General features: G+C 45.0%; 1 protein-coding gene across 1 annotated transcript in view; it reads left to right on the top strand.

Moving 5' to 3' along the window:
• The window catches only part of RSPH1 (radial spoke head component 1), a 187465-nt gene that overhangs the window by 3093 nt on the left and 170638 nt on the right, over positions 1 to 13734 (top strand). Inside the window, exons 2-3 of the mRNA XM_078655882.1 lie at positions 2856 to 2969; positions 10812 to 10917. Of these exons, the coding sequence (XP_078512008.1) occupies positions 2856 to 2969; positions 10812 to 10917 (220 nt within the window). The remainder of the gene's footprint in view (positions 1 to 2855; positions 2970 to 10811; positions 10918 to 13734) is intronic.

Below are 13734 nucleotides of genomic sequence, written 5' to 3'. Positions count from 1 at the left end.
CATGCTTTGCTGTCAAATAAAAAAAGCAGTTATTCATGCCCAAATTATTCGGGTCTGTCCTGATCACTTGACCAGGGGGTCCTTTCGGAAGTTGGTACCCTGGTCAATTGCCCACTTGGACCATGCCTTAAAACAGCTCTGCCCTAAGTATCTATGGTACCCTACAAGGTCAGAAGATCAGTGCTCATTCTCTTCACACTCAGGGAGCTGTCTTTTACTTCCCTAAAAGCAGTGGGGTGACTCACATAAATCTTTAGACGAGGGTATTGCTAACAGTAGCTCGCTGTTAATATGTCTGTTGTGGCAATGCCGCGTGGGGACAAAGACCGTAGGTGGCAGTGAGGTGGGACATAGTGACTCCAACGGTGGAACGGACTCTGGGCCAAGAGGCAATCTGTAGGTGTAAGAAACTTGGATGGAGGTAGACTCTTGGGGTGGGACTGGAATCAGAGGTTACACAGTCCCTAGACTTGGGAGCAAGCCTACAGATGTGAGAGGACACCAGAGATAGAACCTATCAGCCTATTGACAGTGCTGAGTATATACATTCATTGAATCCAGCGCACAAGGTTCACTGATCTCCTCTCCACTACAACCAAGGGGTGTCTCATTATACAAACGCACCAACCTACAGGCTGTAGGGATCGTATCAAGAAATGAAATGCAGCAGGAATTGTACCAGAATAAAAAAAGTACTGGCCCTACTGCCCATTGCCACCATGTATTGCTTTCCTTTATCAAATAAAGACACAGTGAATGTACCATTTTTGTCAGATACAGCAGGCTTTCAGTCCACGGAAATTGTCAGTTACCCCACTTTAGCAAATGCATCAAGCATATAAATCATGTTCAACAGATATGGTATCAACAAACCAAATGCGTCAGTGTCATCGGACGCCGTCCAAACACACCAGGCTTTCAAACCACGGAAATTGTCAATTGCCCCACTTTAGCAATTGCATCAAGCACACAAACCATGTCCAACAGATATGGTATCAACAAACCAAATGCATCAGTCTCGTCATACGCCGTCCAAATACACCAGGCTTTCAGTCCATGGAAATTGTCAATTGCTGCACTTTAGCAAATGAATCAAGCACATAAACCATGTCCAACAGATATGGTATCAACAAACCAAATGCATCAGTTTCGTCGTACACCATCCAAATACACCAGGCTTTCAAACCAGGGAAATTGTCAGTTGCCCCACTTTAGCAAATGCATCAAGCAAACAAACCATGTCCAACAGATATGGTATCAACAAACCAAATGCATCAGTCTCATCGTACACCGTCCAAATACACCAGGCTTTCAAACCACGGAAATTGTCAGTTGCCCCACTTGAGCAAATACGTCAAGCATACAAACCATGTTCAACAGATATGGTATCAACAAACCAAATGCATCAGTGTCATTAGTTGCCGTCCAAATACACCAGGCTTTCAGTCCATGGAAATTGACAATTGCCCCACTTTAGCAAATGCATCAAGTACCCAAACCGTGTCCAACAGATATGGTATCAACAAACCAAATGTATCAGTATTGTTGTACAGCGTCTAAATACACCAGGCTTTCAGCCCACAGAAATGGTCAGTTGCCCCAATTTAGCAAATACATCAAGCATACAAACCATGTTCAACAGATGTGGTATCAACAAACCAAATGCGTCAGTGTCATCGGACGCCGGTCAAACACACCAGGCTTTCAAACCACGGAAATTGTCAACTGCCCAACTTTAGCAATTGCATCAAGCACACAAACCATGTCCAACAGATATGGTATCAACAAACCAAATGCATCAGTCTCGTCATACGCCGTCCAAATACACCAGGCTTTCAGTCCATGGAAATTGTCAATTGCCGCACTTTAGCAAATGCATCAAGCACACAAACCATGTCCAACAGATATGGTATCTACAAACCAAATGCATCAGTTTCGTCGTACACCATCCAAATACACCAGGCTTTCAAACCAGGGAAATTGTCAGTTGCCCCACTTTAGCAAATGCATCAAGCAAACAAACCATGTCCAACCGATATGGTATCAACAAACCAAATGCATCAGTCTCATCGTACACCGTCCAAATACACCAGGCTTTCAAACCACGGAAATTGTCAGTTGCCCCACTTTAGCAAATACATCAATCATACAAACCATGTTCAATAGATGTGGTTATCAACAAACCAAATGTATCAGTCTAGTCGTACGCTGTCCAAACACACCAGAGATTATACGAGTAATCTAAACGCATCAAGCTCACCATCCATGTACACCAGGGATTGTAACTGTTAACCAAATGTACCAAGCCCACTGTCTACATACAACAGACACAGTACTGATGAACTCCACCTCGTTCTACACATGGGTCTCTCAAGGTCTATACAGTGATGTCACACTCAACACTACAATTGTACTGTATTGTTATTGACTGATAATAATTCAACATTCAACACTATGATTATCTGTATTGTTATTGACTGATAATGATTCTATATTCAACACTACAATTATCTGTATTGTTATTGACTGACAATGCCTTCACAATGTTGTAAAGTGCTCTGATACCCTTGGGGGTTGCCAGCGCTATATAAAAGTCTATAAATAAATAAGTAAAAAATCTAAAAGTATTAGCCCTATAGTCCGATTTCAAGGGAGAGTATTTCCAGTTTACTAAATACTCCATCCTTCCTCCTGTCTGCGGCCAGCTGCATTAACCTGACGGTCCAAGGACACCAGCGCTCTCGCCAGAGTACCCAATGCATTAGTCTTTCAGTCCTTTTAAATAGGGACCTAATCACTGAATGACCTTTTGTTTCAAAGAGTGATGGAGTTTGTCGTTCTTTCCTTGTAACCAGGAGTATGAGGGGGAGCGTAATGAAGCCGGGGAGCGGCATGGACACGGCAAAGCGCGGTTACCCAATGGAGATACTTATGAAGGACAGTATGAAAATGGGAAGAGAAGTGGGCAGGTGAGTCTGGATGGCAACCTTCTGCCTCAATGTGCCACCATAAATGGCTTCCTATGTAATCAGAGCTTCAAACTTTGTGAAATATTTATTATAGGTAGGTTTATTCACTACAGAAATCATGGATGTATCCTTCAACAATCTGAAACAGGGGATTTAACTGATCAAGCAAAAAACAGGCAACTTCTTGGTGATCGTGGATGTAGGAGGGAGAGGGTATGAAATGTATCAAAGGGAGGAGGAGCACATAAGGTTAAGAGGTGTATATTGGCATATAGAAGAGACCCTGTGACACTCAGCTCAGGACGAGAGGAAAGCCAGCTGCATTGCCAAGAGTCCGAAGTTTATTTCCTCAAGCAGCACTACAGTAGGGGTTTCAAAGCACATGGCCCTATACAGAGACTTTGCTTCAGGCCTTTGCTCGTGGTGGGAGCCGGCAGATCTGAGGCTCCTGTTGAGACATCTGTTGAAGAGGGGTGTCAGGAAGCCTTTCTGTAAAGTGCATAGTGGCCGGAGTGAAGCTGACTGAAGGCTTGGCCTGTATGCCTGTAGGGGTGAGGTTGCAGATAAGGCTCTCAGTCTTAGTTTAGACCGAATGAAGCTTATATATAGGGGAGTCAGAGGCTGGCCTGGCACTGGCCGTAACAAATGCCATTTGTTGCATGTTGCAGCATCTCTATGTGATTGTCACCATATTTGTGCCTCGTTAGTGAGAGGGGGAGGAGTGGCGGTGGCCGGTAAAAGCTTCATGTGTATTTACCAAGAGAATTTCACAGATCTGCACTCTTAAATGCCTCAGTGATTTGATGGCAAGGAGGAGTAGCTGAGTTCTGTTAGCACTCAGTGGCACTTGACTGCTATTCGTACAACCCTGACTATCACCGAGGCAGGTCAGACCCCCTTCTAGGAGTGATGGAACCTGCTCTGCCCTTTTCTTGGGTGAATCTCCTGCTTACATCAGCTAGTGGAGGCAGCAGGGTGAAGTGTGTGGACCACAAGCAGTAGAGTTTTGCTGTAGGTTGGAAATGAACCTCTTTTCATCAATTTGAAACGGTTTTAGAGGAACCAGGACCAGATACACTGAATCGCATATTTAGAGAGGCTAAGAATAACGTGTGCCCTGCTGTGCCCACAGTGATGGGCAGACCCGAGAGTATTAGAAGAGCAGGTGTGTGTTGTGTCCACCAGGGAGTACTCTATGGTCTAGGAGACAAGACTTCCAACCTTGCTTGGGTGTGGCACCTGACTGGTGCTCTCAACTAGGGGGTTTCAGGGAGTGGCCATGAAACTCTTTGGCTGAGAGTCTCTCCGTTATTTGATCAGCACTAGGAAGGTTGAAGATGGGATGGGCACTGGTTAGTGATCGCCTGAGGTCGCAGCTGCGACCCCTGGGGCTGCCCTTGTAACCCCTGACAATGCCTTTGTGACCCCTTGTATCAGTGGTAAAGAAATCAGTGCCAAAAATACTGGGCGGCCTACTCTTATGAGCGTTGGTGCTCCACCCTTGTTTTCTGCCCATGCTTTATTATACTAATAGTAAATAATAGTTTATTGTTCACTATTAGTCTAATAAAATATGGGGCACCAGGAGCTGGAATGAGAGCTCCATTTGCAGATTATGTAAGTCAAAAAAGGTTTTAAATGTATGTTGTGTGTGTGCTTGAGGGTGAGTGTGTTTGTGTGCAAGAGAGTGTGTGTTAGCATTTGTCTGTATGTGTAAGCATGTGTGAGTGAAAGCGTGTGAGAATCAGTGCCAGGTAGAGAGTGAGAGTCAGTGCCAGGTAGTGAGTGAGAATCAGTGACAGGTAGTGAGTGTGAGTAAGTGACAGGTGGTGGGTGAGAGTCAGTGACAGGTAGTGAGTGCGAGTCAGTGACAGGTAGTGAGTGAGAGTCAGTGACAGGCAGTGAGTGTGAGTCAGTGACAGGTGGTGAGTGAGAGTCAGTGCCAGGTAGTGAGTGAGAATCAGTGACAGGTAGTGAGTGTGAGTCAGTGACAGGTGATGAGTGAGAGAAAGTGACAGGTAGTGAGTGAGAATCAGTGACAGGTAGAGAGTGAGAGTCAGTGCCAGGTAGTGAGTGAGAATCAGTGACAGGTAGTGAGTGAGAGTCAGTGACAGGTGGTGAGTGAGAGTCAGTGACAGGTAGTGAGTGCGAGTCAGTGACCGGTAGTGAGTGAGAGTCAGTGACAGGCAGTGAGTGTGAGTCAGTGACAGGTGGTGAGTGAGAGTCAGTGCCAGGTAGTGAGTGAGAATCAGTGACAGGTAGTGAGTGTGAGTCAGTGACAGGTGGTGAGTGAGAGAAAGTGACAGGTAGTGAGTGAGAATCAGTGACAGGCAGTGAGTGTGAGTCAGTGACAGGTAGTTAGTACGAGTCAGTGACATGTAGTGAGTGAGAGTCAGTGACAGGTAGTGAGTGAGAGTCAGTGACAGGTAGTGAGTGAGAGTCAGTGACAGGTAGTGAGTGCGAGTCAGTGACAGGTAGTGAGTGAGAGTCAGTGACAGGTAGTGAGTGAGAGTCAGTGACAGGTAGTGAGTGAGAGTCAGTGACAGGTAGTGAGTGAGAGTCAGTGACAGGTAGTGAGTGAGAGTCAGTGACAGGTAGTGAGTGAGAGTCAGTGACAGGTAGTGAGTGCGAGTCAGTGACAGGTAGTGAGTAAGAATCAGTGACAGGTAGTGAGTGAGAGTCAGTGACAGGTTGTGAGTGAGAATCAGTGACAGGTGGTGAGTGCGAGTCAGTGCCAGGTAGTGAGTACGAGTCAGTGACATGTAGTGAGTGAGAGTCAGTGACAGGTAGTGATTGAGAGTCAGTGGCAGGTAGTGAGTGAGAGTCAGTGACAGGTAGTGAGTAAGAATCAGTGACAGGTAGTGAGTGAGAGTCAGTGCTAGGTAGTGAGTAAGAATCAGTGACAGGTAGTGAGTGAGAATCAGTGACAGGTGGTGAGTGAGAGTCAGTGCCAGGTAGTGAGTGAGAGTCAGTGACATGTAGTGAGTGAGAGTCAGTGACAGGTAGTGAGTGAGAGTCAGTGACAGGTAGTGAGTGAGAGTCAGTGCTAGGTAGTGAGTAAGAATCAGTGACAGGTAGTGAGTGAGAGTCAGTGACAGGTAGTGAGTGAGAATCAGTGACAGGTGGTGAGTGAGAGTCAGTGCCAGGTAGTGAGTACGAGTCAGTGACATGTAGTGAGTGAGAGTCAGTGACATGTAGTGAGTGAGAGTCAGTGACATGTAGTGAGTGAGAGTCAGTGACAGGTAGTGAGTGAGAGTCAGTGACAGGTAGTGAGTGAGAGTCAGTGACAAGTAGTGAGTGAGAGTCAGTGACAGGTAGTGAGTGAGAATCAGTGACAGGTGGTGAGTGAGAGTCAGTGCCAGGTAGTGAGTGCGAGTCAGTGCCAGGTAGTGAGTGAGAATCAGTGACAGGTAGTGAGTGAGAGTCAGTGACAGGTAGTGAGTGAGAGTCAGTGCCAGGTAGTGAGTGAGAGTCAGTGCCAGGTAGTGAGTGAGAATCAGTGACAGGTAGTGAGTGTGAGTCAGTGACAGGTAGTGAGTGTGAGTCAGTGACAGGTAGTGAGTGAGAGTCAGTGACAGGTAGTGAGTGAGAGTCAGTGCTAGGTAGTGAATAAGAATCAGTGACAGGTAGTGAGTGAGAGTCAGTGACAGGTAGTGAGTGCGAGTCAGTGACAGGTAGTGAGTGAGAGTCAGTGACAGGTAGTGAGTGAGAGTCACTGCTAGGTAGTGAGTGAGAATCAGTGACAGGTGGTGAGTGAGATTCAGAGACAGTCAGTGAGTACGAGTCAGTGACAGGTAGTGAGTGAGAGTCAGTGCTAGGTAGTGAGTGAGAGTCAGTGCCAGGTAGTGAGTGAGAGTCAGTGCCAGGTAGTGAGTGAGAATCAGTGACAGGTAGTGAGTGTGAGTCAGTGACAGGTAGTGAGTGTGAGTCAGTGACAGGTAGTGAGTGAGAGTCAGTAACAGGTAGTGAGTGCGAGTCAGTGACAGGTAGTGAGTGAGAGGCAGTGCTAGGTAGTGAATAAGAATCAGTGACAGGTAGTGAGTGAGAGTCAGTGACAGGTAGTGAGTGCGAGTCAGTGACAGGTAGTGAGTGAGAGTCAGTGACAGGAACTGAGTGAGAGTCAGTGACAGGGAGTGAGTGAGAGTCAGTGACAGGCAGTGAGTGAGAGTCAGTGACAGGTAGTGAGTGAGAATGATTGTCAGTAAGTTTGAATTAGTCAGCGAGGGAGTAAGAGCGAGTGGAAGATAGTTAATGCGAGTGCATGACTGCAGGTAAGTGAGTAAATGAGGGAGTGTGAGTGAGTGAACATGGGGAAGAATGCAGTATCTGCCGTTGGACCCGGCAAACTGTTGGCAATTCTTTGCTTATAAAAGCATGCAGGAAAAATATTGCTTCTGGCAAACTGGAGGCAACCGATAGCACGACAGGCGCCCGCGACAGAACACTGGCACTGGCATGCGGAAGGTAATCCTGGCATAATGGTCACCACGGTAAAATACCGGTACAACCAATGTATATATAGAGCACTCTACTCACCCGTGAGTGTCTCAAGGCGCTAAAAACGGATATACCAGACGCAATTCTTGGCATACGAGGCAACCGTGGAGAAATGCTGGCACTGCCATACTTGTGGAACATGTTGGCAAGGGGGAACCTGTGGCGCGGGCTCTTTGGAGATACGTCTTGACTTAAGAGAGGAAACACATGGCCTATTGGAGGGGGTCGCCATGACATAACACTGGCCCTGACGTACTAGAGGTAATTTTGAAGTTAGATATGTTGAGGGCATTAATTGCAACATTCTGACACTGGCATATAGTAGATAATTGTTGGCATAAGGGTGCACCCATGACTTATGAGGGGCATACATGTTAAAATACAGACCCTGGCACAGTTGAGATAATGTTTAAAATATGGGGTGCCCAAACCACATTCTGAAAAAAATGGGGACAACTCCTCTAGCGCGTCAGATTTCATTGGCTTGGCACACATGAAAAGACTTGAATATGAATGAGTGTCCATTCAGAGCCTATTGCTTTTGAGCACATTTATGTGAGAATTGTGCTTTTTAATACACTATTTGATTCCATGTAATTCAACGTTTGCTTGTGGGGAGAACCTCCAAATCCTCCCAGAATAGATCTGTCTCTCTATAATTCAGGGCGAGTATTACCTCCCACCACTTCCAAAGATCATGTCAGTGCCCTAATGTAGGCGGTTTCTAAAACAGACATTTGTCTGCGTTGTTTTATAGTAATCATACAGTTATGATACTTTTGCAATGTCAATTATTGTGATGTCTTCAGAGTTACTGTCATGTGGCGCCACTGCCTGAGGATATTCAGGGTCAAAGATCAACTGAACTGCACAAATGCTAGTTACCTGTTAACAGGACCGGTGAAGGCTCGATCCATAGGAGGCACTTTCCCTATTACGTACGACTGGAAAGAATAACATTAACCATAACTATTTTTCTGAGACCCTGAAGAAGTCACGGATGTGACGAAATGCGTTGGCAACAGGCAATTCTTTGTGTCAGAAGGCTTCCAGAATCTTCGCAGGAGCAGTCCAGATGCTTATCCCAAATGCCCCGTCCTCCAGTACCACCGCTGCAAGAGCAATGTCACTAGAAGGCGGGGAAAGGGGAGTTGGACAGAGAAGAGACACCTTGTAATTAACGACACCTGGTACCCTCTGGATTGGCGGGAGTAGTCACGCTCCTAAGCTTCTGTACCTTCGTGGATACCTAATGCACAGAACACGGATACATAAGACCTCATCTCTACTTGATATCAGCTCTAAACATTTTAGAATCAAAATTGGCCCTACCAGGTATTTTCAAGGCAATGTGTCTCTTCTATGAAAAGTTTTCTTTGCAGAAGAGTTCTTTCTAAGTGGGAAAATTCGAAAGAGGTTACTACAGAAACTCTACTTCTTACTCTGTTCTTGAATAGGTCTCTTAAATAATCTCCTATACCTGATGACTCTTCTGCAGGAATATAAAAGGGGGGTCTGTTGAAGTAAGTAATCCAGCACTGTGTATGTAAAGTCTCCGTACTCCACAAGCGCGCAAAAAGGAAAAAAGGAAGGCAAGAGGGGAAGGGAAGGCTAGGGCAAGCGCAATGAAGAGGGGAGCGAGCAGGGAAAACGCAGCTGGGTACTGAAGAACTTCTTACTGTCCTTGTCTTGACGAGAGTTCTTCTTCCTACTACTGGAAAACAGACGGAACAAAGTCTCTCTCACTGTCTCCTATACCGCTTCTTCTTTAAGCAAAGTCAATAACTTGTCGAGTTCAAACTCTAGTCACAGAATGAATGTAGACGGAATTCTTGTGCTGCTTGACTCGTTACTTTACTAAATATGTCTTGGAATCCGTGTCTATTCACCTCACACTCCAGGCTGAGTAACCGCCAGAACTCTCACCTGAAACTGCAGAGTCTCTTCAGGCAACAGGAGAGCTGCGGTCAAGGAATTCGGGATGCTATTACTTCACAGGAATATTTCCTCAGGAACTCTGACTAGACTGAACGAGTTAGACGCAAGAAACGCCACACCTAACTCATTACTCAGAAAGTCCGCACTCTCCCGTCACGACTATTGACGCGGAGATGCGGGGAACACGTCCTCTCAGCTCAGGGTCGAGATTGAAGTGCGCAGTTACAAACGCGCACCGGACCCAGATACACTAAACTGCTACTTCACTGGGGGGGAAGGACGGCCACTGAGGCGGCCATCTTGGGGGAAGTTTTCTTGCTGCTACAAGGGAACCAAATGCCCACATAACTTGACCTAACCACAGAACGTCTTTTAACTGAACCTACAGTACTACACACTGTGGCAATCCTGAGGTTCCTGACACTTTGATCTTTTAATGGAATATTGAATAAAGAAACTTGAAACCTTGAATCAAGATTTTGTAATTGTTTATTTGTGGGAAGTTTCCAAAGGAATTTTTAGTTAATATTGTGATTTACATAATCTTGTCAAATACAACATTTATACATGTAACCTTGGTGCGGGTCATTTTCTGTCAAAGATAAATTAATGTCACTTCCTGTGCTGTCAATAAGGTCAAAGGGTGTGTGGTGTCATTTTGGTGAACTGACGTCCATGAGCGAATATTCTTTCAGGACATGGATGATGTATATTTGAAGTATTGTGGAGAGGGACAGTCTTGAAATGAGGGATTCACTATCATATGGTCTGCAGGGTTGTTTTCCTGTGGTATATTCTGGAAACAACCATGTTTTAAAGTTAAATATAAAGGCACAGAGAATTATTTGTATTAGGTGTCACTACACAAAGTATATGTGCCCCTGAAGCTGATTCAGTTTTTAAATGCTTATCTTATCTGTAGTACACTGAAATGCTAGTATATTGTAACGATTTTAAGTAATTGAACAATAAAGCTTATACCCCCAAAGGGTATATGTGCAGCTGAAGCTGATTTTGTATAGTGATATTGTAGGTGAATTGTGGGTTTGGCCAATTATAACGTGGTGGAAATATCAAATGAAAGGAAACAGAGCTCCACTTAGGTGTAAAGTTTAGAATTCACCTTCACAGACATCCTTATCATGGTGGATTTGAAGTATTGCGTAAAGAAATCTGGAGAAATAACAAGTATAAAGTGTTCTACCATTGAAAGCATATGCACCCGAAACTTATTTTACATGTTTATGCTTGCCACACTCGCTGGCCACCACCAAACATCAGTCTTCAGTTGTTTGCCTCAGTAATGTGGACATGTTAACCTTCACCTTTTTCCCTGGTGGAAATGAGAAGCATTTTAAGCATTTCCCTGTTTTGTATAATCTGTAACCAGTGCTTTATCTACCACAGGGAACCTATCGATTTAAGAATGGGGCGCGGTACATCGGAGAATATTCCGAGAACAAGAAGCAAGGGCAAGGCGCGTTCATGTATCCAGATGGATCGAAATATGAAGGTACTTATGGGAGCTGCAAAGAGGGTCAAGGGAAAACAGATTATTTAGTGGTTATTTTATTCTTCTTTAGTAGGCAAAACATAGTGACTTTTGGCCGCTCCACCGGGCATAGGGAAGAGATAAACATTTAGGCTGAATGGGCATGTTGTGGTATCTGGGTGTCGTGTCATAAGGTGGATGCCCACATGCTGGTGCTATAAAAAAATGAATACATTACTGAAAAGTTATTTGAATATATATATATATATATATATATATATATATATATATATATATATATATATATATATATATATATATATATATATATATATATATATATATATATATAATATATATATATATATAAATATAGATATATTAAATAAATATATAAATTATAAGTCTTTGCCATATCTTGAAGGCCTTTCTTTCTTGAAAAATGAGAACTATGTCATAAAATGTAAAGTATTGAGTATTGAGGCCACTAGGGAAGTTTACTTTGCTGTATTGATGCTAAGAGTTCATCCATCATGGGGCAGATTGGGCCAGTGCGGTCATAAACCTGGGTCCTCTAAGTGACTGTCAACCAGTACACATACTGGTATTCCAAGGCTCGACTAAGCAAGTAGGTTTGAAGAACTGGGAAGAGCCTTTGGTTCCACTCAGAGGGCTGGACTTAGCACATTTCAAAGGCGCAGGCCTTGCACAGCAAAACAAATCCACAGGTGTATTGCGTGAACATATCACCCAATAAGGTTTCAAGGCGCTGGGGGCCGTTGGGGAGATTAAGTCAGCTATTGCCCAGAGTCACATGATGCTTAGCTGAGCTGCCACCAGGGATCGAACTGTGATCGCCACACTCCGGAGTCTGTCGCACTGGCTGCTGCGCCACACCTGTCTCCACTCCTTCTGGGTTGGGTTTGATGTGTTTGAACTTTGATGGACAGGTTGGTGAGGTAACCCTGAGGTTGGGTTTCTTCATGGTTTAGTGTCTTCTTTCGTTATGTGGAAACATCCTCTGGTTATCTAATTGAGTATTTTTGTGTCTTGTTGATTATTTTGTGTGTGATGGCTCACGTTGCAATGTATTGATTGATTTTAAAGCAATTTTAAATAACACAAATCATATGCCAGGGATGTCATAAACCACATATCTGGCATATAAAAAGGCGGAAGCGGTCATGGGACTCGAGGGAGCATCTTTTGTGGACACTTCAAGGACTTACACAAGGGCCCACCAAAACGCTAATCCCTTTTTCCGCCCACCCCAGAGGGTTGAAATTCCTATCACCACCTGCCTGGAATCAATACACGGCATTCTGGGCATTGTAGTTTCTAGCAACACAAGGAACTACAATCAGGTGATGCAACAGCTACATAGGGGGCGGAGCCAACCCTTTCTGAACATTAAAAGGGCGGCAGGATTTAACATGAAGCGAACCAGTGAGGTGTGTGATTACCTGTAGGCGCTGACGAAGGCACAACAAGCCGAAATGCATACGCCAATGGAAGGTCATTAAAGCTGCCTCCTTGCTGTTTCCCCTAATGCGGCCTCTGCTCTCTTCTTTTCGGGGAAAAGGGTTTCCTGTCATATATCTGCGTGCTTCCAGAGACGCAGTTCGGAGGCCCCCGCTTCATAAAGGGTCCGGAGCACTCTGGTACTGCTGTGGCAGATTTTGTGTGCACCAAGGATTTGGTAAAGCTCCGGCACCCGCCACGTTGCTGCAGAAAGAATAAAGGCGGCTGCCAGGTAACCCACCTGGCTTTGGGTGATGTGCACGGCCACACCGACCCCCGCGGACATTTGGACAGCAGCACGACGGCGGAAGCGGTCAGGGGACTCGAGGGAGCATCTTTTGTGGACACTTCAAGGACTTACACAAGGGCCCACCAAAACGCTAATCCCTTTTTCCGCCCACCCCAGAGGGTTGAAATTCCTATCACCACCTGCCTGGAATCAATACACGGCATTCTGGGCATTGTAGTTTCTAGCAACACAAGGAACTACAATCAGGTGATGCAACAGCTACATAGGGGGCGGAGCCAACCCTTTCTGAACATTAAAAGGGCGGCAGGATTTAACATGAAGCGAACCAGTGAGGTGTGTGATTACCTGTAGGCGCTGACGAAGGCACAACAAGCCGAAATGCATACGCCAATGGAAGGTCATTAAAGCTGCCTCCTTGCTGTTTCCCCTAATGCGGCCTCTGCTCTCTTCTTTTCGGGGAAAAGGGTTTCCTGTCATATATATATATATATATATATATATATATATATATATATATATATATATATATATATATATATATATATATATATTACCTACTGGCGGTCGCCAGTAGGTATATATAGTTAGGATTTTTTCTCTATGGGATTTTTGAAAATTCTATGTCTAATAACTTTGCCGTTTGTGGACGGAATTGGCTGAAATTTTCAGGAAAATGGCACATTTTGTTTCTGAGCAGCCTTTGAAAATTTGGGGGGGGTTCGTCAAGGGGGGGCCGAGAAAAAAGGGGGGTCCCAAAACGCGTTTTTCCCATGTTAATTTCCATAGGGCGGTTGGCCTCACTTTTAGCCCGAACGGCTGAATGGATTTGCACGAAACTTGGCAAAATTGTAGGGACTGGTAGCCCGATGTGCCTTTTGTAGGTCTCAATATATGTGCTCCAGTGGATTTTGAGAAATTAACGTTTAAAAAAAGATATATATCTGTAAGCGCGGACCGGGCAGCGGCCTAGGACGCGTACTTTTCGCGCAACGGAGCTTTGTGAAGCGAAGCTGATTGGTTCTCCGGCGTCTGTCAACATTCCAAACAGTCCGTAGTGGCCGCAAACA

The sequence above is a fragment of the Lissotriton helveticus genome, chromosome 8, assembly GCF_964261635.1.
Source record: "Lissotriton helveticus chromosome 8, aLisHel1.1, whole genome shotgun sequence".
Classification (NCBI taxonomy): domain Eukaryota; kingdom Metazoa; phylum Chordata; class Amphibia; order Caudata; family Salamandridae; genus Lissotriton; species Lissotriton helveticus.
This window is presented reverse-complemented; position numbering and strand designations above follow the sequence as displayed.